The sequence below is a fragment of the Plodia interpunctella genome, chromosome 29 (genome assembly GCF_027563975.2).
Source record: "Plodia interpunctella isolate USDA-ARS_2022_Savannah chromosome 29, ilPloInte3.2, whole genome shotgun sequence".
NCBI lineage: Eukaryota > Metazoa > Arthropoda > Insecta > Lepidoptera > Pyralidae > Plodia > Plodia interpunctella.
In genome coordinates this window covers 2,432,853-2,459,735 of record NC_071322.1, presented here as the reverse complement: position 1 = coordinate 2,459,735, position 26,883 = coordinate 2,432,853, and the positions used below count along the sequence as shown (strand labels likewise).

General features: G+C 35.9%; 1 protein-coding gene across 2 annotated transcripts; it reads right to left on the bottom strand.

Annotated features, from left to right (window-relative positions):
- Positions 1–300: 300 nt before the first annotated feature.
- Positions 301–26,134, bottom strand: CycG (Cyclin G). 2 transcript variants are annotated; one of them, XM_053766572.2, is made up of 11 exons: positions 25,633–26,134; positions 12,554–12,669; positions 11,127–11,316; positions 9,786–9,901; positions 9,210–9,337; positions 8,237–8,418; positions 7,376–7,478; positions 6,774–6,880; positions 5,765–5,896; positions 4,824–4,912; positions 301–4,419 (listed from the first exon to the last, which is right to left on the bottom strand). In XM_053766572.2, the coding sequence occupies exons 3-11, from the start codon at positions 11,280–11,282 to the stop codon at positions 4,338–4,340; spliced, it is 1,095 nt and encodes a 364-aa protein (XP_053622547.1). In that variant the 5' UTR covers positions 11,283–11,316; positions 12,554–12,669; positions 25,633–26,134; the 3' UTR covers positions 301–4,337. The 2 variants fall into 2 exon arrangements, with proteins under 2 accessions (XP_053622547.1, XP_053622546.1); XM_053766571.2 differs by lacking the exon at positions 25,633–26,134 and adding an exon at positions 25,383–25,605.
- Between the last annotated feature and the right edge of the window lie 749 nt (positions 26,135–26,883).

The following is a 26,883-nucleotide window of genomic DNA, read 5'->3' as shown; positions in this document are numbered from 1 at the left end:
ATTAGTTCGATTGTGTGTAACCACACACAACCGAACCACCCAAGTTTTTATATCTGTGGGACAACCGTCCCACAGATATAAAAACGTTGGTTGTCCACTGCGCAGTTAGCATACTAAGGTAGCGTATTTCTGAATTCTTACGTCATATTATAAACAAAGTCCGGCGCGTCTGTCTGTTCGCGATAAACTACTGCACGGACTTTCACCAACAGTGTGATTCCTGAGGAAGGTTTAGGTGTATAATTACCGGACCAAAGTCGGGACGGGCGGCTAGTAGTTGAATAAATAAAAGTCACTAAATAAGAGTCCAACTTTTATTCTCATCGATTCGAGATTTCAGATTTTAACACGCAGAACGCGCGACGCTCCATCATGACGACATAACAATTAACACACCAATAACAAGCACACAACATTTAACTAGATAAGTACAAAATATGCTATTATACATACATGTATTCGGAACATTTCATTACACATTTAAAATAAAGGCAGACGCAGACCTAATGCGTGACGTATGCTTAGCGCAATGTGCCACATCTCATACATTTCAATACAATACAACGTCACTATTTCGCCGCAAACCTCACACATTTTGTCGGCATCGTTTCTTTTCTTGTTTTGACTTGAGATGAAAAATTATGGCGGATTCAAAATGGTCATACAATCGAGTGATAAGGCACTTAACCCATCTCTAGTTTTGACTGTTAATGTGTAATGACGTCACAATTCACGAGTCGCCGCGACACAGGCACGACACTATATTTAAATGCATGCGACAATTCGATATCAAAATTATGGATATGTATAACACATTCGATATAGTGTCTGTAAAGAGTAGAAATGGGGGCGCTGTGTTATTTTGACTGGCAACACTGGGTGTTTAAAAAAACAATATTTCCCATTCCATTTGGTGTTACAATGACAATATATCCATTTTCTACTATTTATAGACAGGTACACGTTTTTTCTATAGATTCAGCTAATTAATATAAAAAAGTATGAAATTAGTTACTATTTTAAACATTATGAACACCGAATTGTCGATTTATAAATCTTATAAAATACTGCAAGACGGGACAGATCTTTTATTTAACCGACATGACACTTCCAATAACATTTCTGTTATAAACACCATCATTATATGGAAGAAAATTATCGAATTGTCAAGCCAGTGTAGTTGCTGAAACAATTTTCAACAATCAAATTAATTTATAATCTATTTCGTTTGCAAAAATATTGCGATCTCGTTCTAGCAAGAGCTGTAACATATTAAGGCCGGTCGCCGAATGCGTATGCAGCACAGATTGTATAAAATTGTACGTAACGTAATGCATGCACACGCACAACCCACATCAAGACCAATAAGATACCTTATCCATGTGTCAAAAACCAACAAAATATAAGGTCTTGTATGACAGTGGGCACAAGTGACGTCACAAATGTTGAGCCAAAGCGTTATATTATACATTAATGAGAACAAAAAATACTAAATGTTACTATAAATAAATTTTAACAATTAAAGTGACACTCGATTATCGTGCTTCAGCGAATGCATATATACATTTTATTTTTATATTGCTGCATACCTTAAGACTGCATACGCATTCGTTGTTCACATACATTTGCGCAATAGATTCAATTCAATTAGATTATTTCGTGAACACAGGTTATATAATAGGTATAATACATTGGAATGAGCTTCTCTATGTCCCGCCGTAAGGCATACGAAACTTTTACGAAGATTATTAATTGAATATGTTATTAGCCATATTTATTTAAGTTTTTACAGTACATTTCATATAATAATCCAATAGAAATGTCCCGTACTTGAGCAGTATCAATGAGGATGGCATTGTACAAAATTGATCTTAAAAAATATGCGCCCATATGTTGAGTATCACAGAGGTCGTTAGACATACTGGCTGATAGTTACATAGAGGTTATCTATACATCAAGCTTCAATTTAAATCTAGATGTTATTTGGTGTTGGAGAAAAAATGAAATTTTTTCGAAACGCCTAAAAGATTGATCGGACACAGCGGTGATGCGATCATACATTTAAAACAAAAAAGCTTCGGTTTTTTTCAACCTCCATACAACAATCTGCACACATACATTTCACTATTTAGAAAAATTGATAGAAAAAAGATCTCGCTCGGCGTATGTGTTGAATTTCCAATATCACACACTACACACACATAAGCAGAAAGAGAAATCAATTACACACACATACATAGCCGTTACATTTTAAAATGTTATTCCAGAATTGAAGGAAACATATTTTTGTAGTTTATTTTTATCTACTCCATTTCTACTATGACGTACGTATCTGAGATCATTTTTTTAGGTTTTTTTCAAGATTTGTATTTTTTTTTGTTGTTTATTTAATTAATATCTAGATACGATTAAGAAATAAGTATATCGAACATTATATTACTATTACACTAAGAAATAATAATTAATGAAAAAATAATGCCAACATTTTTTTAATTATAATTATGTAAGTAGCGATAATTTTGATGTCAAACTCTATAAAAAAAAGAGTTAGTCAGAAGAATTCGATAATATATTAATTTATTAATAAAAATATTATAATACTTATTTATTAACATTATGTAAAAGAACTTCGGTGGAATAGATTTTTTTTTCACTAAACTGTTTTTTAAATTGACCACTCGCACTTGGCACATCTAATTTTAGTAAAAAAAAAAGTTACAAACATTTTTACGCAAAACCTTAGCTTAGACTAAAATATATTTTTTAAAATATCTTTAGGCCTCACTGACGGCTCACGTAAAAAAGTAAAGGAGTAGCACAGTTGCGTTTGAATTCGACATTACATTTACTTGCAAAGTGGATCTTCTTCACCTGAGCTTTGCAAGTCGGCGGTAGACTTAGTTTTAAGTTAATTTTCGACGTCAATAAGTGATGTATATCATTCTAAGTTGAATAGGGAACTTTTTTATCGGCAAAATGGCAAATCGGACCATATTATGTAATTTACAGTAATTGTAATATCTTCACACATTTGCAAGTGCGCGCCACAATTAATTTACGAAAATCAGATGGACATTCCTTACTTACAACCTAAGAAATATGGAATATATTTTTTTTGTAACGTTTTTTCTCGTAAAAAATCACAGTACGAAATCTAAACGGGTGCGCGGTCGTTTGCTCCTTCGCTAGATTTCAACCTTTCTCTTAAAAATTAACAATATTTTAGTAAAGCTCCGTTTAGACTGACAATGGAGGAAGAAACGGCGGCGCACCCTTGTGTTTACAACTAATGGGGCGTGTCACAAGGTGGCATTCGCAAAACGACTCCTGCGCATGTATTGAAAACATAAAAAATATTAATTTCTACACCTAGTGGCATGGAAGCTTTCTAACATGTGAATATTTTATTTACGTCACTTTTTTTTCGTGCAGATCGTGTTTCGTAATCAAAAATAGTAAGTTTTTTTTATATTAGGCTTTAAAAGCATGAAAATGAGTCCTTAGGAGGGAAAACGAAACCAATATTTCATTATGAAACAATATTCAACGCTTAAATTCAACTTGGACTCGGATATATTAATTCATTTCTTTTACTAAAAACGCAAGGGAGTATGGAGCAGTTTTACGCACTCACCTCGGGCACACCCGAGAAAACTAATATTTTAAATTAATAATAATACTCCCGTTATTTTAAGTGGTTCGACCATTGTTTGATTGCACCAAACTTTCATACTAGCCTAAGCTTGCACTTTCGACTCGTAGCTGGCGTTGGCACAGACTATGCTCATTTCCTGAATGATCTACATTGAGACTACATTGAGGGGCAACCTATAATAATTTAGGATTTTAAAGATTTCTATAAATAATTACTATTAATAAAACAGAATTATTCATAATAAGTAAAATGCAAGCAAAATCGCAACGAAATAATGATAAAATGGCAGATTTTTTTTTTATTGGTTAAATAAAAAAGATCTATCATTCAGAAAATGGCGGATACATTTCGCTCTACGCTAGGATCACGGTGTTTTGACGATTCAAAATTGGGATCACACACACAAACACACGACCATCTAACCTTAACCTACTACGCCAACACAGCTGCCCTACATTTTTAATCTGTAAAGAAATATTTTCGAAAAGAGTAACAAAATGCGACCATTACTGGCCAGTTTTTAACGAATTTAAAATGAAGAATTCTTTTTATCGAATTTGTAGTTTTGTTACAGATTTATAAAACAAAATTAACTTTTTAAAATCTACAACCGTGGAATCTATTATGCCGCGTTTTCAAATTTTGTGGCAAATGAAGTTGTTCATACTGCCATTGTTCGAGCTCAGTTGTCGCAGTAGACTGGCAACACAGGACTGCGCGGCCAATCAGATGTCTCCTCGTTTTCACTGCTTTCGCTGCCTGATCTGCAAAAGGAGAACATTTTTTTAGTTTTTGGTTTATTTATATTTAGGCGAAAAGCATGATTTGTTCATTCATATTGCACAATCTAATTAATAGTCTACAGACCGCCTAATCTGTTTGAAACGCAAAATATCTGTTCAGAATTTAAAACCCTTACAGGCACTTTTTCACTTCAAATTTAAAATTATATGGCATCCATCAAAAAGCTGCAAACTACAAGCGTTTCGGAACGGCCACAGCTGAAAATGCCGAAATAAACTTTCGAATGAACTACTAATATATTGCTGTAAACATTTCCTCAATGTGTGGTTGAAAAAATTCATTATTTTCGGCATTTGAAGTTAGTCTCTATCACAACAGAAGGGCTTACCATATTTTTTTTTAAATATAATATTGTTTAAATGACCTGTTCCGTGGTGGCGATTGATCCTGGACGTGGTGTTGCTCCTCGATGGTGGGCAGCAGCGACGTCAACCGGTCCGTGGGCCGGAGCACCTGCAATAAACATTACGTATTTATTTAATCAGTAAATCTTTATAGTTTTAGACAATTAACAGTCTTACACAATTCAACAGAGTACAATCCTATACTTAGCTAGTATATCGATAAACACACATAAACTTGAGCTTTCCAGACTTTTTTTGACGTAAAATGCGAAAGATATGATAAAGAAAAAAATGAACGAATATCTCGAGTTTTTCAGACACGAAACATAAAATATCATAAAAATAAATAAAAGCATACATAGATAAACACACGTTCACGAGCTTCTCTGACGCGAAATATGTGATATCTTAATCTTAATATTGTAAATGCAAGTGCAAGTTTGTTACATCTCCACGCTCTATCTACTCAACCAATCCTCTTGAAATTTCGCATACATGTAATTTGCAGTGTGGTGAAGGATATAGGGTAATTTTATCAATCAATCAATTTATTTATTTGCATAAAATGTAGGTATAAAAACTTGAAATCATAATATATGTCCTTTATACATTTTGCGGAGGTATGTAAAATTACATGAAGTTAAATAGTTATTAATAATATATAGTCTAATGAGTATTAAAAACAATGTAACATACCTATATTACATTGTTTTTAATGCTAAACTAACCATCACATTTATAAATATATTCATGATTATTTATGTCAAATACCTAGTTAACAATACATTACAGAAAGAAAAAAAATGTCAAACAAAAATTTACATGTCATTTAGAAAGTCTGTGCCCGCGGGAAATTCACGCTGGTAAAAAGCCAGTGATGTAACAAATAGATGCGAGCACATAGGCGAGTACGAGTGTGTGTGTGTGTGTGTGTGTGTGTGTGTGTGTGTGTGTGTGTCACCTTGAGCGTGCGCTCGGAGAGCCTCCAGACGAGGCGCTGCCTCGCGCACGCGCACGCGGCGCCGCGCGCGTCGTAGCGCTGCAGCACGCGCGTCGCGCGTCGTCGCGCGCTCCACACCGACTCCGGGCACATCTGCACGCAACGGACGTTAAAAATATCCCAGCGACGATTCTGACATCTAGTACACAATCTATCTGACTGACAGACAACGCGTACAGCATAGAAACTACTGAGCGTAGGAAGCTGACATTTTGCATGTAGGTTCCCTGGGGAATGTAAGTGAGCACTAAGAGAGGATTTTTAAAAATTCTACCCCAAAGGGAGTGAAAGAAGTGAAAAACGTATATGTGAAAGTTCCACACCGTTGTAATGACTTGAAAATTTGAATTTTAGTTGTTTACAACAACAATAATTAATGAATACTTGTTTAAATTTTTCTTAACCCTCAACCCCTTAAAAAGGGGGGTGATAGATTGTATGGAACTTAATACAATTTTCAAGATAAAAAGCTAAAAATTGGTAAACATATTCTTCATCATTTTTCTAAAAGAATGACCAGAATTTACTATAAAATTCACGCAGGTGAAGTCGCGAGCAAAAGCTAGTATAAAATATTATAACTTTTAAAAGTTACTTCAAGCTAAAATATATTTTGTTTCATTATAAAAGCGAAAGTAAATTTGTTACCTCTTCGCGCTCAACCAATCGTCTTCAAATGTCGCATACATATAGATAGGAGTATGGAAAAGGACATAGACACATCTTTATATCTCGGAAAATTTAACTGTGAAATTGACCCGATCGAAGTCGGGAGCAAATGCTAGTTTCAAATATTATAAAGTGCGTTAGTAACATAATATATTATTAGCTTAGAATATTTTATTTTATTTTTATTTATTAGGAAGACCAACAGCCATACATACAAAATAGGTACTAAATTTAAGAAACATTCGGCCATTTAAAGGTCATCACATATAAAAACAAAGCTTGTATGTTTGTGTAACCTTACATTGCAATGCGCCTGCAGCTGAGCAGCAAACTCGTTGAGATAGTAGGCCTGTTCAGTGCTGCCGCCCTCCGATGACACCTTACGGGTCCACTCCTGGACTTGCTCGTCTAGAATTTAAAAAATAAACTTTATTACATACACTCACCCAACAAACTTATTACTAACACAAACTATTAGTTGTGGTATACATTCATGGAATTTAAAAACTAAATCGGTCTATGCCCAACCCGTCTTATTTAAATCTATACTATTATTATAAAGAGGTAAGCGTTTGTGAGTTTGTATGTTTGAGGCGGGTAACCTACGAAACTGCCGAACCGATTTCAAAAATTCTTTCACTATTAGAAAAGTACATTATCCAAGATTGATATAGCTATATTTTATCTCAAAATTTCAAAATTTCCACGGGAGCGAAGCCCCGGGCAACATCTAGCATTCATTATGATGTTAATGGCTTGAAAATTGTTTAACTCCAGACATGGGAGATAAATCAATCCCATAAGTAGACAAAACTGATACAAATTTATAAAAAAAGCAGCCTGTTTCAAGCATTGTTCGTTGAATGATTATAGGAATAGATGTAATGTAATGTAGGTATGTACCTAGTTTCCGGTAGAGTATGACGAGCGCCAGTTCGCTGGCGCGGGCGTTGGCGCAGCGAGCGTCGCACACGCAGATCTCCAGTTGGTTCACCAGCTCGCTCTCCTGAAATGGACAATAAACACTTTATTACCGCGGCTTCGTTCGCTTGTATTATCACCCCTAAAGTAGTCATTTGGGGGTAGATATTTGAAAAAAAAAAAGCCTATGTATGAACGCCAGTTTTTGTCTATTGCCGGTTTCATTCTCGGCTGTTGTGTCCAAAACCTGAAGAGTGAGTACAAACAAAAATAACAATTATTATTTATATAGTTAAATACAATGGTACACAATATGTATCCTAATATTTATAAAAAAAGGCACTACAATATCGTAACTAATATGTGGCCGTCCAAATCAAAAGGGACCTTATGGCGCCCGGCACTTACGCCATGATTGCCGTTGTTTTATATTCGAACAACGGCAATAAAGACCTAGTGCCAGCCGCCATAAGATCCCTTTTGATTTGGACGGCCCCATATTATAAATGCGAAAGAATGTTTGTTTACTACCTCTTCGCGCTCTATCTACTTAACCAATCTTCATAAAATTTTGCATACATGTTTAAGTACGGAGAAGGAGATAGGAGATGAAAGGATAGATCCTTTCATCTCGGAAAAATAACTGCTAATGTAGGATTTTAGGATATTAGATCGTGGGCGAAGCCGTTTGAAAAAACAATTAGACTATCTCATATATAAGTAACTAGCGGCCCGTCACGGCTTCGCTCGTGTAAAAACATAATAAATTATATCCGTAAATCTCCCTCAGGAATCACTTTATCTATTGATGAAAACGGCAGGAAACAGACAGAGGGCACAGACCTGTAGAGCCGGCAGCACGAGCTGCAGCTGGCGGCACGCGGCCGCCACGATGCCGCGGAACAGCTGCAGCCAGTGCAGCGCCGTCACCGCGCGCACGGCCGCCGCCAGCGACAGCTTGTCCGCTATCACCCGCGACATGCGCGTCACGTCGCCCGCCGTACAAGCAGATTGCGAGATTGACACTAGAATATAAACAACTTTGTATTCATTATGTTCAACAGATAACATACAAATAATAAATAAATAAATATGTATAAACAAATCACACAGATTGAGCTAGCCCCAAAGTAAGTTCGAGACTTGTGTTATGGGATACTAACTCAATGATACTATATGTTATAACATATACATATACAGATAAACATCCGTCAATCTGAAAAAGTTAATTTTCCATGTTGACCTGACCGGGGATCGAACCCGGGACCTCCAGTGTAGCATGATCCCCATGAGTCCCGCATGATGACCATTAGGCGACAGTGATCGTCGAACCGTTGTAACAGAAAAATTGTAACTTGAGTTTATAAATTAGTAAGTAGTTAGGACAGGTCTAACGGACGAAACTGCCATAGTTGTCTTCGAGATTTCATTTTCACAGTTATTTAGACATTTTATTCCCAAAGGATAGAATAGAATAATTGTTTATTCAATGTAAACTAAACACCCACAAGTTTTTTACAATAAATACAACGAAAATAACACCATACATATCACACAAATGAAAAACAAAACGGATTTTTAATAAAAAAGTTTTCTAATAACAAAGCGACAACGACATCGTGTGAAAGTCAAGCCGCATCGCTAGTTAGTTAATAGGAAGTTTTGCGAGGAGAAAAATAAAGGTTATTTTATTAGACGACATCAAGCCAACATTTCTTGGGTTTGGTTTTATTTAGATGATCTCTTTATCGCACTACTTACAAGGTTTCGAACGTACATGAGCGCAAATTAAACTGTCAGTCTGTAAAATGCTCACCCAGTTCTTCTACGGAGACTTTCCTCTCAGTTCTGGAGTCGTGCGCGTGCTGCTCAATGGCTATGTTCATGCAGGACACCGTGATGCAGGGCACGTGGCACGGACGGACCTTCATTTTTGTTAGGAACCTGTCACAATTACATTTTTTTAATTTATGTTTGACTAGCTTTGTGTTGCGGCTTCGCCCGAGTGTATGTTGACTCTCCATTTGGAGTCGATTTTTGAAAAAAAAAAAAAGTAACTTTGTTCAATCGGTGATCTTTAACTACATGCATACCAAATTTCATCAAAAGCGGTCCACCGATTTAAGCGTGAAAATGGAACAGACTGGCCGAACAACACACAACATTATAACTAACACAAATTCATCCCTACAGATAAACAATTAAGGGGTAGACGGCGTAGGGCGAGGACGACGTGAGCCACAACTCAGGCCCCACGGAGATTTGTGTATTACTTAAAAACTATGAACGCGCCCAAACAGTGCTTGCGTCGCTATTACTCTAGGAATTCCCTCCAAAGACCTCGCAATGATGATCTTGCGCCGTCACCCGAGTGTGTTTGATGTGATCTCACCTATCAAACAGATTGAGAGCGTTGAAGAGGACATCGCACGGCAGGTCGTACCACACCTTGAGGCAGCGCAGCACGTGGGCCGCGCCGTCGCGGTCTCGAGTCGTCACTTCGCCGTTCTGGAGGCAAAAGTTTGTTATTACGCGGAGATTAGTAACTAAAAATCATTCTGTCTTATCTCCGCATGCGGTTTCGTTTGGGACTATGACGACGGTTAACGTAAAATCTTAACCTTGAAATTGAAAAAATGGCTGTGATTTTACATCATGCCTGCTTGAAGATGTTAGAGACGATATACTGATGCCTATCGTCTCGTACGACATGCACGGATTCAGCTATTTCCATTAATGCATTCAGAGCATTCCCAAAGAGCAAATGGTTTTTAGTACATTTCTCCCGTTTCCGTATTTCTTTAGTGTCTAATGGATTTTTTTCTATTGAATTACTACTTTTGTATTTGAAAATTTTAATTTCAAATTTCTATTTACACTTAATATTGCCTACATACATAAATAAATACTTCCCTACATTTATACATTTTAACAATCGAAATATTGATCAGAACAAGTTGATTTTAAAATCCCAACGACGATCGTGACGACCTTCGCAATATGCAAATAAAGAGGCGACAGACAAGGTTCCACCTCGTGTGATATATTTTGAACCTTATCTCCATGCATATAATAACGTTTGTTGTAAACGGAAACGCGCGAGTTTTCGGTAAGAGTTAAGTGGGTCGTGGGTTTTACGTGTTGTGCATTTATTTTGTTGTGAATACATAATTGCATTATGATATTTGATTTAAATTTAAATCTCTCTCAATATCGCTGTTGTATTCGAAGATGTAACGCCGCGAAACGTGAAAAATAAAGCATAAAAATGAAGATTCGCCTATTAGGTATATCCAGAAAGTCAGGTCAAGTTCGATCGATCAAAATTATCTTTTTCAGATTGGCCTGGACAATGTTTATCTATGTAAATGTTATAATTTGGGTTATATACGCGGCTTCTTACTTGGTCTTTACAAATTCGCCGAGTCGACACGCTAATAAGAAGAGGCTATATGGAATACTAGCTTTTTTCGGGATGAAAGGTGTCCAATGTCCTCCTCCGAACTTCTATATGTAAACAAAATTTCAAGAAGCTTGGTTGAGTAGATGGAGCGTGAAGAGGTAACAAACTAATTTTACTATCGCATTTATAATATTACTAGCTGCGCACCGGGGCATCGCCTTCGTGGCAATTTCGGAATAAAACCCGTGTACCAAATTTCATAACAATCCGTCCAATTGATTTCAGGTGAAAGAGTAACAAAGAGTATAATATTAGTTAGGATAAAGTTACCTCTAGGTCATCAGGCAGGCACAGTTTCGGCTGGAACTTGTTCTCAAGCAGCAGGTACTCGTTGAGCGTAGCGTAGAGTTGGCTGTCGTCGTCGCACGCTGTGGACGCGGACGCGCTCTCGTCAGCATCCGGGTGCCTCGCGCCCGCTCTCAACATGATCGGGCTATGCGAGCGGTGAGTGAATCGGCACCTGGAGTTTGTGAGCTTTTAGTCAAGAACAACTGTATATGTATTTTAAAAAAAGTACTTTATTTAATTATCCAAAATCAAAATCAAATCATTTATTCAGAAATTAGGCCTTCACAGGCACTTTTTCACGTCATATTCTAAATTAAATGATGTTTACCAAAGCTACAAACTACTAGCATTTCGGAACGACCACTGCTGAGAAGAAATGCCGAAAGAAACTCATTCAAACAGTGTTGATCCCTATTATGCCAGAAGGGCTTACCATTTTTTAAATATAAATTTATGTATATAAATTAAATATAAAGTACATGGTCAAAAGGTATACTGAAACATATTATGATTGTGATCAAGTGCTGATGAAAGGAAAATATATATCCAAAAGTGTTAGGGCTGTTAGGGTCGCCTATAAGCAAGAAATGCCTGCTCCTTTTTACTGCCGACACCCGTCTCCGCACTATCCGCGAACAGTTCGCCAAACTTTGTCGGATTTGGTATACATTGCAGATTTTTCATTACGGTAAATGTTCACGCGTTCGTGGCGACATGTGTCTGAGTTCGGCGACAGTGTGTATACGTTACATAAACACATACTATTATTTTTTTAGGTACAGCTGGAGTGAAGAATTGCTGAGAACCTGGATGGATTCAACCAAAGAGCCGACTGGCAAGAACTGGTGCAGAATAGGAATTTCTGGTATTGGAGGCCGAGATCCAGTTTAGGTCGCTAAGCCAGCGAAGTAAGTATTCAAGAAGGTGGATCAGTTGAAAGAAAAGGCAAGGTTCGTCTCGTATATGCAGTTAAAACCGATGGCAGATAATAATTGTATTGTTTATTACCGATTTAAATGTTAATAGATAAAACACTATGCCTTGTGTAATTCGCATTTAAATATATTAGTGTTTATGAATAATGTTACTTATTAATATAAACATGTCTGAAGTAATCTGCATAAACATGACGCCAAAACACTAACTGTTTTAACAAGCCTATTTTTGCAGACTGTGAACCAAGGTCATCTTTGCATTGCTGACATTGCTGAAGTTTTTAGTTGCGTTTATTAGCATATATGCAATCCAATGTCAAATTTTGTTTGTACAAATATTTGGACGCACTCTTTATCGTCAGACATGGATTTAAATTAGCATTATAGTTAATACTTATAAATTTTGACGTTTTGGGTGATATTAGTACTTTCTTTACTTGAATTTCAAAGTATATAAATTAAATATGGACTTACCTAAGCGTTGGCGCAGGAGCAAGCAGCGGCTATATGTCGTTGTGTATGCTCGCGCCGATCCCCCCACGGCTCGACGACCCGACGGTTTGAGCGACCGGGCGCGGAGGCCCTAGTACCTGACAAGAGGACGCTTGGTCAGCACACAGCAGCCGCGGCCGCTGAGCGGTGACAGTTAGGGGGTTGTAGGCGGGTATGAAGTCGTCTATATAGACGGACTTCAGGATTCCGGGAAGTATTTCAGGATTTGGTGCTAATAGTAGAGATTTTAAAGTGAAAATCCCGAAATTATAACGTGGGAAAAAGATAAAAGGAAATATACTGTATTTGGAGATAATTCAGGAAGTAGATAATGTGGATAGGATTTGGTGAAAGTCGTGGATGAAGTCGAGGATGGGATTAGTTCGTCAAGCTACCGGGTACAATGCCTTGTTGAAAGACGATTGCCCAGCCGCTTCAGCGCCTCTTATCAAGAGTCAGATACACGTACAGCAGTGGTTGAACACAGCTGTAGGCCTAGTACGTTGCGCTCGTAAAACAAGACACAACGACACTAAAGTCTAAGAAATACTTTGAGAAATGCCACGGTCAATCCCTTGACCCTTAGTATACACTGGGTGGAACACCCTTAATACTATTTTTATTTGAACCAGTGAAGGTTCCTCACAAACTAGTGAGAAGGGGTCGCTTGACAGGGATTCGATAAAAACAATTTTAGCAGTAGTAACAATACCTGTAAATTATTATAAGATTGCATATATGGCATTGAATTTATGTAGAAATAGGAACCTAGGTGTAATGAAAAATAAGAAAACTATTAAAATAAAAAAAGATTTTACGCCAATAATAAAATTCAATACGAATATTGATAGATCAGCCAGTATCAACTTATTTCAATTACAACAAAAATCATACCAAAACATGAATATCATCTATAAAAACATAACAAAAAGGCAGATTAGGACTTTAAATATCAAAAGATCATTCCTTTGACATTCTCGTATATTCGACGATAAAATATGTAAGCGTGACAGTGTGATATTATACTGCAAATAAGATTACGAATAAGAATATAATAATATCTATAAGCCTTGTGTAATTGAATAATAAGAACATATCAAGTTCGATATGAAATGAAATCTATTTTGTGCTGATGCAGAAAAAGTGATATGGCACCATAGCTCAGCTAAAAAAATCAAGGCTTCAAGTCTCATAGTAAAACTTATAGTTTCATTATTCGCGTAGCTTTTTTCCATAAACAAAGAACCTTCATTACGTAGACCAGACACTCAAAAATTCTAACTAGAATGCATTAATTGAACAAATATAATTTTCTTTACGCATCCGTGACGTATAATTAAGAATTAATGTCACGTTTTGGGGCATGCCGGGTCTTATCACATTTTACTACTGTACTCATTGTTTATGTTTTTTTAATACCTACTAATCTATAGCGATTTACGTATACATACAATTAATAATTGCGTAATTTACTAAACTATGAATTAGCTGATGATACCACGCCAAAAACGCCTATACATTTTTCGCTAATCGTCTTTATTATTGTGTTATTGTTAACACTGGTGTTATTTAAACCAAAGATCTATTATCACTATATCCTGTCTAACCTCAATTATGAAAGGCCTTTCTAGAATTTTCTGGGGTTAATAAATCGAAATACCTCTTCAGACAAAAGTTTACATAATTCTAACTAAATTTTCAAGCAGCGCTCCTGATCTACATTCCCAAAAGAGTACATCCTTTTAATTAATGCAGAATATGAATGATATACATTAAATTGCAATAAAGATCTATGTCTCAACACCCTCTCAAATGAGACAAATATAATATATACTGGTGAGATTCGGATGTTGATACAATAGCGATAATAGGTCCAGCATATCTCAGTAGTTAATAAGAAATATGCAAGTATCACAACCATAGATGCCGGTTTCTACCCAAACAATTCGGCGCTCATCCAAACATTAAGACGGGTTTGCGCCGGACTGTTTTAGGCAAAAACCGGACAAATGCTGGCCGTAAACCCATCTATGGTCACAACACTCGTGAATAATTTAATTTTGGTCAAATCCAGTCCAAAGTACGCACAAATAGGAAGAGTCGAGAGTGTCGTGCCGACGTAATCAGTTAAGATATCGAACGTCAATATATCGCAATTGTGTAAATATCAATTACGCCTTTGATAAAATAAAAATATTGATAAAATTCACAGACAACTCGTCTGTTTCGCATTAATTAAAGCGTTTAAAATAATACACCAGAGTTCCAATGACATGTTTTAAAACTATATTAACTTCGTAAATATGTAATGAATGTACATAGTAATATATCTATCTTTTATCCTCGCGTGTTTCCGGTAGCATTAAAGGCTTTAACGCCAATAACCCAGAGATACTGTGCTGAGCTGTGATCTTACAACCAGCCTGACGTCAACCCTCCTTAGGAACGCTATTGTTACCTATCCTTAGGACATCGATGGGAGTATGTATATACATGTATGTATGTATATGGAGAGGTCTAATTCTTAGGGCATAATGGGTTATACATTATAGGACATTATTTATACGAAACCATATGTGAATACGTATTAGGTACTTCTGAATTATTTGGGATTCCAGTTATATTATACCCGTGTAGCAAATTTCATAAATCCCGTAGATTTGGCGTGAGTAACATACACACAATACACACATCCTCACAAACTTTCGCATTTATAATATTAGTACGATTTACAGAACCAAAATATAATTTACCAACAACACTATGTCGATACACCGCCTAAAAGTTGAGATAAAAACAACATATTTTTAGAATCAACAAGAAAAAATTGTAGACCGGGACGAACTGTGATAAACAGAAAAGAAAATTCCTATCGTATGTTATATCATCAGGGTATTTATGACCACGTAATACATTTTATAATATTCTCATGCTAAGCTGATTCTACATTGCATAGAAAGCGAAACAACGGCTTCCCGACTTATACTTTTAAATTAATATCATGTTCTTCATTGTAAGTACTTTCAACAAAAACGTAGGTACCCCTTAACAAAGGGTTGGAATATTCAACATGGAAGAATTTTTAAATACATTTTCATCAAAATGGTCTATTAAATCAGGGATATCTCTCAGAATACATATAGTTTCACGTCCTTGTCCCTTACGAGTTAGACAGAGGCTTAGAGAGTCTAGACTTTGTTACGTTTAACTGTATACTGCATATACCTCATAGTATCCATCCATACTAATATTATAATTTTGAAAGCATCACGACCAAACCTTTGGGACGATTTTGATAAAATGGAACAGATATAGTTAAAGACCCGAGGATTAACCATAGGCTACAGCGAACGGAGCTGCCGGCTTCAGCTGGTCTATTAAAACTGGTAAATTAACATGCGTTATAATTGTTTATCCACGAACGACACTATCAACAAAACCGTTAGATAGCAGCAATTTATGCCAATATTTTATCAAAACGTACGTCTGGGTCACCTTATCTACCTACTGAACCGGCACGAGCATCAAATAGCGCACGCTTTTACGTAATGCCAGCAATGTTCAGTAATGTTCGTCGACTCAGCAGCTATCTTACGCTGCAAGGATCAATTTCTATTATATCAGTTCTATTATCATTAGCTTTAACATCCTAATAAAAACAAAATTAAGCCGAAGAATCGTGTATAGCATTGCAAGATTTTTATCAAAAAATAATACTGGGTACACCATATTTTTTTTAATCAGGCAAGATGTGAATTCGTTAATTTCGACACAAGCCAAGAAAAAATCAATGTATACACACTTTCGGTACTACAAGAAAGAAAACATGAACAAAATGACAGCAAACGAGTACTAAAGATTATAAACGCTTGTAAAAATACATCGCCTCTTCATATCTATGCAAACGCACAAAAATTATGCGTGACAAAAATGCTAATCCTCATGAAATGCAACCTCAGGAATTTAGAGAAGAACCCGCGATGCGTACGATAAAACCAGTGAAAGTTACATGAAATTATAGACTTGATATGTGTGCGTTGAAACTGGCGTATACATCCAGCAATTACATTATTAAATTGGCAGTATATCTGTAGATCATAAATTTAGAAATTGCACTACTCTGTATCCAGAGCATGTATAGTAAATATTATAACTATTACAGTTAGACATGCGCTGTTCATGAAACATCTGAGTTCGATGCCCTTTTAGATTACAAAACAGTGTTGTGTATACCACATGACCCCTGGATTATAAACGGTTTTAGGGCAAGTAAACAAGTCAAACGTTAACAAGTGAATAGTTTTATACCATTGTTGAACCAGAGGAAGTGTCTTTTTAACTAACTCAATGATAAGAAAAACGTAAAGACGCCAAGATTAGCATAGCTATAAGATTTTACGATGTTGTTTTTTCCACACAGCTTTCACAACTCATATGGAAAAGTAACTTAACCAGCTACCCAGTATACGCAATATAAATTTTCAATTAGTTCCATGAATCTAGCAAAATACACAAGGAAATTGCGTAAACCCTTATTTACAATCGGTTGCGTGGAGGAGGCCATTATGAAATAATTTCACACATAATATGTAACAATTGCCAACTTTCTTTGCACAAACATCATGAGTTCACCTTTAAAGTATCTTCGCAGTGTTAGCAATGTGTAACAATCTTAAATAACATAAATAAAATAAAGATTTGTATTTGGTTTGGACTGGTTGAGAATGTTCATTCATTTTGTGTTCTAACGTTTGAATGTTGCATAAGAACAGTATTTCACAATATAAAATCCAAATGGCGATAACTTCTTACATGGAACAAAATTATTTTAAACCAAAATTTCCAAATTTAGACTCATCCAACCACAAAGAGTCATTATAACAGTGAAGACGTCACCAAATAGCCAAGTAAATTACCATACCATACGCTCCATGGACGATTTCCGTTACAAAAAGATGGCGGCTACCGTTCTAATTTCAAATGTCTATTTCTGGCTATTATTGACGGGAAAGTGGAGCGGCGGTAAAGGTTATTCGGGACGGAATTATATGACGATTTTAATTCGGAGTTCGGAGCTAGGCTTCTGAACACTAACGTTGACATAATCAAAGCATATAATACAGATTCTTCACACTACCAAGGCAACAAATTTTTCTTTCTCAAGATAAGATCTCGTACTCCTTTCGTTCCACATAAAGAAAACACTAGTATGTATGTTTTTGAAACTGCAATTAAGCATGTACTAAAAAATGGAAAAAATATAAATAAGAACAGAAAATCAGCAGAAAAAACGACTTGAGACAATGATAAATTTTCTGCGTTCGTCAGAAGAAAGTGAGGGGGAGATAGCAGACTCGTCAACAATAGTAGCTTGGAAACAGTCTACAAACAATGCCAGATTCAATAAAACGTTCCATTGTTCTTTTGAATGTTCGGTGAATGTCTTTGACGTAAAAGATAGGTCTTCCGCGAGTCAATTAAGATTTTCCAAAACAAGCATATTTTCTACTTCCTACTTGTACTTAGAAAATAGTTTTTTTTTTTTGAAAAATAAATACACACACATGCACATGTTTAATTATCATTTTGACTAACATTAACAACAATCTTGAGCAACTTGGCCTCCGTTTGTTAAAAAAGTATATGACAAATTGATAAATGTTGGTTTTACATAACCTACAATATCAACGACTTCAAGTTCATTCCGGGACAGTTAAAAATAACTAGGCAAAATTGCCTTGACCAGAATAACGGGAAAACTTTTCTTAAGTCACCAAAGAACACTTTGGTGACTTTTGATGATTTATGCATCACATTTGTTAAGAATTTTGCATTTTAAGTTTTCTAGACGAAGTTTTGTCACCATATCATCCATCGTTTTAAGAAAACGTTTTCTCACATTTCGTAAATTTTCTTTCCCGCTGAATATCGATTTAAAAATTTCAGAACCAGAGACAAATTGAAAAAAGAATTAGCAACTCACTGGCCAGTTATATATATATATATATATATATATATATATAATTTAATCCGTTAAAGCAAAGCCGTGGCAAGGTTAATGATGCAGGCTCCACGTCAGTCGCGAAGCCAAGCGAGGTTACTGGAGGTCGTGTGACGTCAGGTCTTGTGCAGGCTTGCTTATTTTGTGTTTTTGCGGCCAGTGTTGCCAGGACATGTTATCCATAATACATTAATTTTTATTTGAAACCTGCTGATTATTTTCTCAAAGGATTACCGATGACAGTATAAATGGAAGCAATATTTAGATAAACCATATGTAAACCTATGTATGCTAATATTGTTAATGGTCTGACAACTAATGAGAAGAAAAATTAGCCTCCAACGCACTATGACTAAGGAAGAAAAAGAAAAAACGTTCAGATATAGAGATAAGATAAACATTTAGTTAAGACTTGAATGATAAGTTAAATAACTTACATGTTGACTAGTCAGAATTAATATTTAAACTATTTCAGCAGTAACGTAAGGAATCCATAATAATACAGCACACCACAAACCTATCGCAACAACACCCAAGTAATGACGAACTCCTCAATGTAACAGGGAAATTCATAGGCAATTAAGTACCTGATAATCGAAAAATGATAATAAATGCAAAAATAACGCATTATAAATTTTACATTTGTATCCTTACAATACAAACGCATTTTACATTTATATTCTTACATATTATATAACAAGCCCTCTGCCGCGTCTGTCTTTACACCATCAACTCAAAAACTACTGCACGGATTTTCATGTGGTTTACACAAATAGATAGTATGATTCTCGAGGAAAATTTAAGAAGGAAATGTAGACGAAGGAAGGAAGAAGAGACCCAGGAAGACCAAAAGATAGTTACATCATGAGACAGAAGAAAAGGAATTAGCTATGGAAGAACTCCACCGACAAGAGCCTCGTTCTTATATTACATCATGATGATTCTATCATCACTTCATCACGTGTATCGTCAAAACCCGTAAATTGGATTTTTCGTGAGTTGAGCAATAAAATATCGTTGAAAATTTTAAAATAACATTGTTATATTATAAATTAAATGTTTTCCATTAAAAATCACCGCGTCAGGAGTCGTATCACTCCGCCCACGCGTGAGGCAGCCTCCATACAAGGTCATAGGGGTAGACGACGTGAGCAAGCGCATGTTAACTGCGTGTGGGGAATTAGGTCACGCACGTATTTGGAAGCATCGAGGACGGGGGAGACGGGTACAAATCGTTAATGTATCCATATTTTACAAAGGTATCTTTACAAATGTAGAACTGAGGTGGATTCGGAATACAATGCTGGTTCTTTGTTGCGGCAAATAAAAGCTCTCGTTCAAACTACTCCATGTACATAAATTCACGTCGGCATCTAAGTTCAACAATAGTGTGTAGCCGGGATACCACGACCACGACGGTAGTCCTCCAGTTTACGCCATCTTTGATGATCTTGGGCAATCTATCTTAACATCATCAGTTAAGGCATAATTGCGTCTTTGTAGCTTGTGTTGTAGACGATAAGTAATGCATCAATTGTGTTTCCGCCCTAGAATAGGACCACTGCATATACTAGATGTCGTACGACGCGACTAAGGGACACATAGTCTAGGCAGCTAATAGCCAACAATAGCATGCCCAAGGATGATTGACGTCAGGCAAGCGGCCGGTTGTAACATCATCAAAATTATAAGGTTAATATATCGAATTATTACGAAACCAATATAAAATATAACCTCGCCACGTAAATAACAGAGTTGGAGTCAAAGCCATGGACGCTTGCCCAGAACTTCGCTACCCACGCTCGTCCATGACTAGATGTTTCGATTTTATTAAAGAGTCATGTAACGGCACTCTGAATGGTTCAAATATCAGTAATACTTTTTTACATTGATTTGTTCCCGAGTTATAAAGAGATATACTAACCGAAACTTCTATTGTTCTAGCTATTGTTGTCAATCTAAAATCTACAACTCTATCGATAGTTTCGATATTCGTTTCGAAATTGAATATGATCAATAGCATTGGAGTATATAAGACAGTGTTGTACCAAACTGAGCTATAGATAGCATCGATAGACCTATCGACATTATAGATGATTTCCGAAGTTAACTATCGATAGTTCGCAACACTACACAGTCTTTCAAACAATCAATGTGAAGATTGATTGACGTACATCTATAATTTGGGGCTATTCCCTTGACCCGTCCACTCAAAGAAAACAGCAGAATAAAACAGGAATGACAACACAATTGATTATCATGACAAAGATGAATTTACGACTGGACATAAACATTTATGCCCGGCGCAAACCCAACTATGTGTGGGTTTGTGCCTGGGCTTCACTGGGCCATAAATGATGATTCGTGACCCGCTTTTGCAACAAGCGATTTCACTTTGAATGCGGAGGTCAATTTAAGAAATACTACAATTAATCTTCAATTTTAGGACGAACACACATATTTATTTGAAGAAACGTAAAGAAAAATAAAGAATAGGTACGTAATTAGAAAAAAATAGAAAAAAAAAATGGTTAAAAACTGCGATAATACAAATTTCTATAACACTTTCTTAAGTCTTCACTTCACTTTTTACGTCTTAAATAGACCTGACAAGAAATTGGTTTAAACATTTGCACTCATCGATATATACCCGTAAATAAAAATGAAGACAAAAGTATGATTATAATTTCAAGTAAATCATCATCATAGTCATATCCTCCGACGGTTGTGACAAACAAAAATTAACTTCTCCAAATCTACAAGAAAGCTGACAAGAAATCTTAAGATCATAAAATTAAACCCTCACCATTCGCGAAACAGCGGAAATTTACGACACTGATTGTAACTGATAAGTCACCGTGGGACGTCAATATTTTGAAGTCAACAAATATGGTAATGTTCCAATGAAAAACATTTAAGGTACTCGTATTTTGACAATTACATCACTAGTGTTAAATGATTTATTACTTGTACAACAATGGTCCTTGGTCGTGCCAGTGTTAAGTCAGTAAGTGTAAGATGGTTATCACGCATCAATCCTGTAGAGGTAATCGGTGCTTCTTCACTTAATACGATCCTTATCGTTTACAAATAATAATTTGGAATGATTTAAAATTCAGATTTTTTAAATCCTACTCTTTTTACTTGAAGCGGTGGTGGTGTAATAGTTAAGCCTGTGAACTGAAAGGTCCCTGGTTCGAATCATACACGTGTCACATGAGTTTGTGTACCAATTTGACTCATGTAATTTAATCGATCACCACCCTCTCAATCAAGCCAAGGAAATACTCTTTCTTCGTTATCGTCGACGTTCACAAAAGCTCAACCCACAGTTCGTGCGATATTAGAAGTATCTAGCATCGTCATGGATACACATGACCTTGGTTGTGCATGTATGTTGATAATATCGCGCTGATAGAGCTATGTCTGACAACTAAAGATGCGTAAGAGTATGCAAAGAGAAGAAGAAAATAGGCAAGCAGCTAACCGGTTAGAAAGCATCCAGGTATCCCGGAATAATTAAAGTCACCAATATCTTACCGACGGTTAACCCATTTCTATACAGAACTCAGAAAATCGTATGAACAACATTAGCTACTTGAACAAACTTTTGATAAATTTAGAAAAATCACTAATCTCAGTCTCAGTAAGATAATGGACTTGACAATGATGAAGGTTGACGGCGGAGACGTTCGCCGCTAAAAATATCGCGATATTGTTAATCTATTTCGGTAATGATAGGTCTAGCTAATGAGATAAGTGATTGAATTAACATTAAAGAAAAACTATTTTCGAACTTGACTATTCTACGATTTGACTTATTTGTGATTTTGTTTTGATCGAGTTTTGTTTTTACATATCATCTTTCCTAAGGTCTTAGATTAGAAAATTCTGTATTCTGAATTCCTGAGCTCAACGTCTTGATTAAGATTTAGACCTCGTGTCCAAACCAGTCAAGACCATGTACTCAGCTTATCCGCAAAAAAATCAAGGTGGGCCGCTTTTTATCAGTTATGTTATGTAACTCTATAACGTCCAAATCAAATATGTAAGTAGACATAACGACTGAAGATGTGCTTAATAATAGTGTTTGGATAGAAAACTATGATTTAATTTATACTAATGGAAAGTAAGTTCGCTTTAGTTGGTTATTTACGTAGACGACTTATTTATTGCAGGTGGAACTTTTCAGATGTTCCTGGGGGGATGTTCTAAGTATGATGCACCTCACCGACCTAAGTTCACTGTTTTACATTTAATGCATCATTGCAAAGATCCACGAAGGCGAATTACATATAAAATGAATTGATAGTCTAGTAATTTTTTTGTTGCATGTGACATCATTCGCATTATTCACATTGAAATTTCCACGGGAGCGAAAGAATAATTCTTTGTCCGGGGAAAAATCAATTTGACCAGCATACATTCATGCGTATATTATACACATCACATATAGGTAGCGAGAAGTTACGAATGCTACAGCTATATACAATGGGCTCTGTCTTTTTTGCTTTATCTACAAGTTACATATAGCCGATGGCCATAGCTACACATTATGTGGCGTACAAAAAGCGCCAGAATTTTCTAAACAAAAAATTAACACCTGGCGTACGAACGACACTGACGGATGACGTCGCTTAGTTATAAACCACTTCAAGGTCTATATAAAAGCGCGTACGCAACGAGAATTTGGTTTCAAAAAATGTTGATGAAAGCTTTGCATGAAATTTATTTGGCATTCAAGTAGGGTGCTACTTCAAATTAATCCTAACTAACATTATAAATTCGAAAGTTTGTAACCTCTTCACGCTCTATCCACTAAACCAATCTTTTTGAAAATTTGCATTCATGTAGTTGCATGGAGAAGGACATAGGGTACCTTTCATCCCGGAAACCGAGGGAGAGAGTAGTTTTAATTTGTAATCATGAAAATACAAGGTTTTCAATGCGCGCCTGCTGTCCTAACAAATGTTATTCGCAGTTATTGCCCTCATAATTATACAAATGTTTAATCGGAGTTGCAACTACTGCGTAGCTAGAACACCTCTGTAAACATGGATATTGCGTCGTAGTTTCGCATGACAACAATCGGGACAAGACCCGAAGGCCTACCACGACACATACAAACACGTAGCACGTTAATATAACGTTACATGCCGCCTCTTTTTCCCATATCGTGTAAAAAAAGAAAACATGTGGACGCAATGACGTGATACGTGTTTTATGTTTTATGGTAGCCCCCCAGTTGACAGAACTTCTTACGATTAACTTCCACGCATGTAAGCTGTGACGTAATCTAAATCGCCAAAATTTGGCCGTGACGTGTGGTTCGCCCTAGAACAGGACCACTCCATATTCTCGGATGTAGTATGCAGCTACTAAGCCTTAGCCGCTGATAGGCAACATTAACATTCCCAAGGAAGGCTGACTATAGACGGGCGATTGTAAAATCACAACCAAATTTTCAAAATTTTAAGTAGTAGTTTATTTTTTACGCTGTCGCTTCACAATGAACAAAATAAACGGAGAGAGAGAAACACAAAGTTTGCAGGGTTTTGAGGGATTCTAATTAAATTTTTTGACTAAATTCCAAGTTCCATTTATTATATTGAAAAACAAAATGGAATAAAAGAACAAATCTAAAGTCACCTTATCAATGTCCTAAATACACACATATCAGTTATGATGAAACCACCATTCAGACATTTAATCCATGTACGTAAAACTAGATCGATAATGTTTTCAGTACAAAAGATTTTATTGTTTGTTTTCGATGGATAAAGGAAATTTACCACAATGTCAAACAGGAACGTCCCAAAATTATTCATAGGATGATATTTGGTAATTGGGGATGAATTGTGGTACCTTGCACTGGTGTTCCCAAACAGATGACGATAATCCATAGTAGTAGAACTATTCATAATTTTCTATTTCTACAGAATGAATCAACAAATGACTCACAACTTTATTTAACAAAAAAGTACATTGTGAGTTAATTATACAAGCTCCAAATCACATCTTAGTTTTTTAATTCTTATTGCAATATTTAAAAAAAGGTGGTGGTAGTTTGATTAGGTGTTTCCTCCCAGTATTTTTAAATTCCTATAAATTTTAAATGAATTTGCACTAGACTTTTCTAGAAGAAACTGGGAGGTGACTATATAGGAAAGAAACTGGTAGGAAACCCATCTATGGAGCCAACCAATGAGATTAGCACCTCCTTTTAAAAATACTATTTGGAATACTGTTTTGGGGACTGTTTGGACATAAACTCATCTCTGTGGCTCATATCATAGGTCATTGTTAAGCTCAACGTTTCTAGACATTTCTACCACTTTTGAAAGTTTCCTGAACACTTGAGAAGTAATTATTACGCAACTTTGAAACAAGTCGAGACTTGTTCAGAATGACAAAACTATGGACTCTCTAAAAATAGTCCAATAGCAACTTCTTTTATTATGTTAAAAAAGGGCGACATGTATCTTTAAACTCTCAGTTATTATATCAAAACCCTTCGAATGTCATCGTTACTAGCGTTAGAAGCCCGAAACATGCCCGAAGCCTACTAACTTTCTTTAAGTATACTTATGCATACTTCATAGAAAAAAGAATTTCACCTACGTAAAAGGTGCCTGAGGCTAAAATATGCAAATATAAATGAGCAAATTTGAAGTTTTCTCCGTAAGATGACACTGGCTGACCTAAAACTACTTCTTACAAAGCTAGGTTAGAATTTCTGAAAGGGAGGTTTCACAAACAATAATGTTAACAAATAAGTAAATTAAAGTGCAATTGCAGTTCTTGACTTACCCGGATGCTTCCGTGGCGGTTTTTGCCGTAAAAACCTCCTTATGAGTTGTAAATTTTTGTTTCACGCCCGTACGAACAAATTCTAGAGCGCTTGACAGAAGACTGATTGGACAAAAAAAGATGGCCGAGATTGAGCTACAAAATTACGTCATGCGCGGGAAAATCGAAACGGCAATTACACTTACTTTTAATTACAAATCATTAGTAAAAAATAAATGCAAGCTGTTAAACGAACCAAAAAACAACATACCTCATAAAAAGTTGAAAATGTGTCGTAGATGTAGGGTATGCGATTTGTTTTACTAAAACATCGGTAAATTTAAAATTCAGTCCGACTCCGTGCGCTGTTGCCAAATCGCTATTGCGTCAGACACAATATAACGTTCAAATTCACTCATTTCAAGCAGTTCAAGCATAACTTTTGAACTCCTGCACTAAAATATTATCACTGTATTCGTTATCAAGAAATAAATCCTATACTATGAGAAATAAATAAGAACTTGTTAACTGAAATATGTATGTAGGAACGGCAACAACGCCCACTTAGAAATTAAAACAAAGGATACACAACTTTTTTGATTCACTTTCTTTTTCACTGTATACTTAACTAAAATAAATTCAATTCAATGACAAACAATGCGTAAGCTACTAAAATAATTATCTTAGGCCGATCAACAATCACCAACTGCAACTGAAACCAAATGAAACGATTTGAACTTGTTTTTGTTTCATCCGTTCGTTCGCGTTGTAAACAAAGAATTGATGTCGGTGTTGCCATACAATGGCAATTATCTACTAAGCGATTTCTACTACATTTTTGTATCTTATTGCCGCACACGGGGCCCTTTCAATATGTCTTATTGGTACTGGAAATATTATAATGTAATCTGTGTTTTTGGACTGGATCTCCCGTCGATAAAAACTGAAGCCGTCGATGAAGCGAAATAGATCCACAGATATAAGAACATCATGTTCCTAAATTTGTGAATAGATCCCATGGAATTAATAGATACAAAACCCTCTCTAAACGGGTAATAGAACTATATAAAAATAACACTATTTCTCCATTTAATGGATGTTATTATACATATAAACCTTCCCCTTCAATCACTCTATCTATTAAAAAAACAGCATCAAAATCCGTTGCGCAGTTTTAAAGATTTAAGCATACATAGGGATTTAGGGATAGAGAAAGCGACTTTGTTTTATACTATGTAGTGACAACATTTAAACATTTCACATAATTTAATCATAAAAATCCATTGTTTGTTTACAAACATCTTGCATCATCCGGTTTGTCTTATAAACAAGGATATGCTGGCAGACAAATCGAGCATCAGTCAAGCAGGATTTGTTTTTTACGTTGTCTGTCGAAGTCGAATATCACAAAAACTATTTTAATGGAGACAAATAGGGCATATTACGCAAAGCTCAGCGCAGGTGGCGTTACTGGTACAACTAAGGTACACAAATATTACCAATGAAGGAAAAAAGCGCCCAT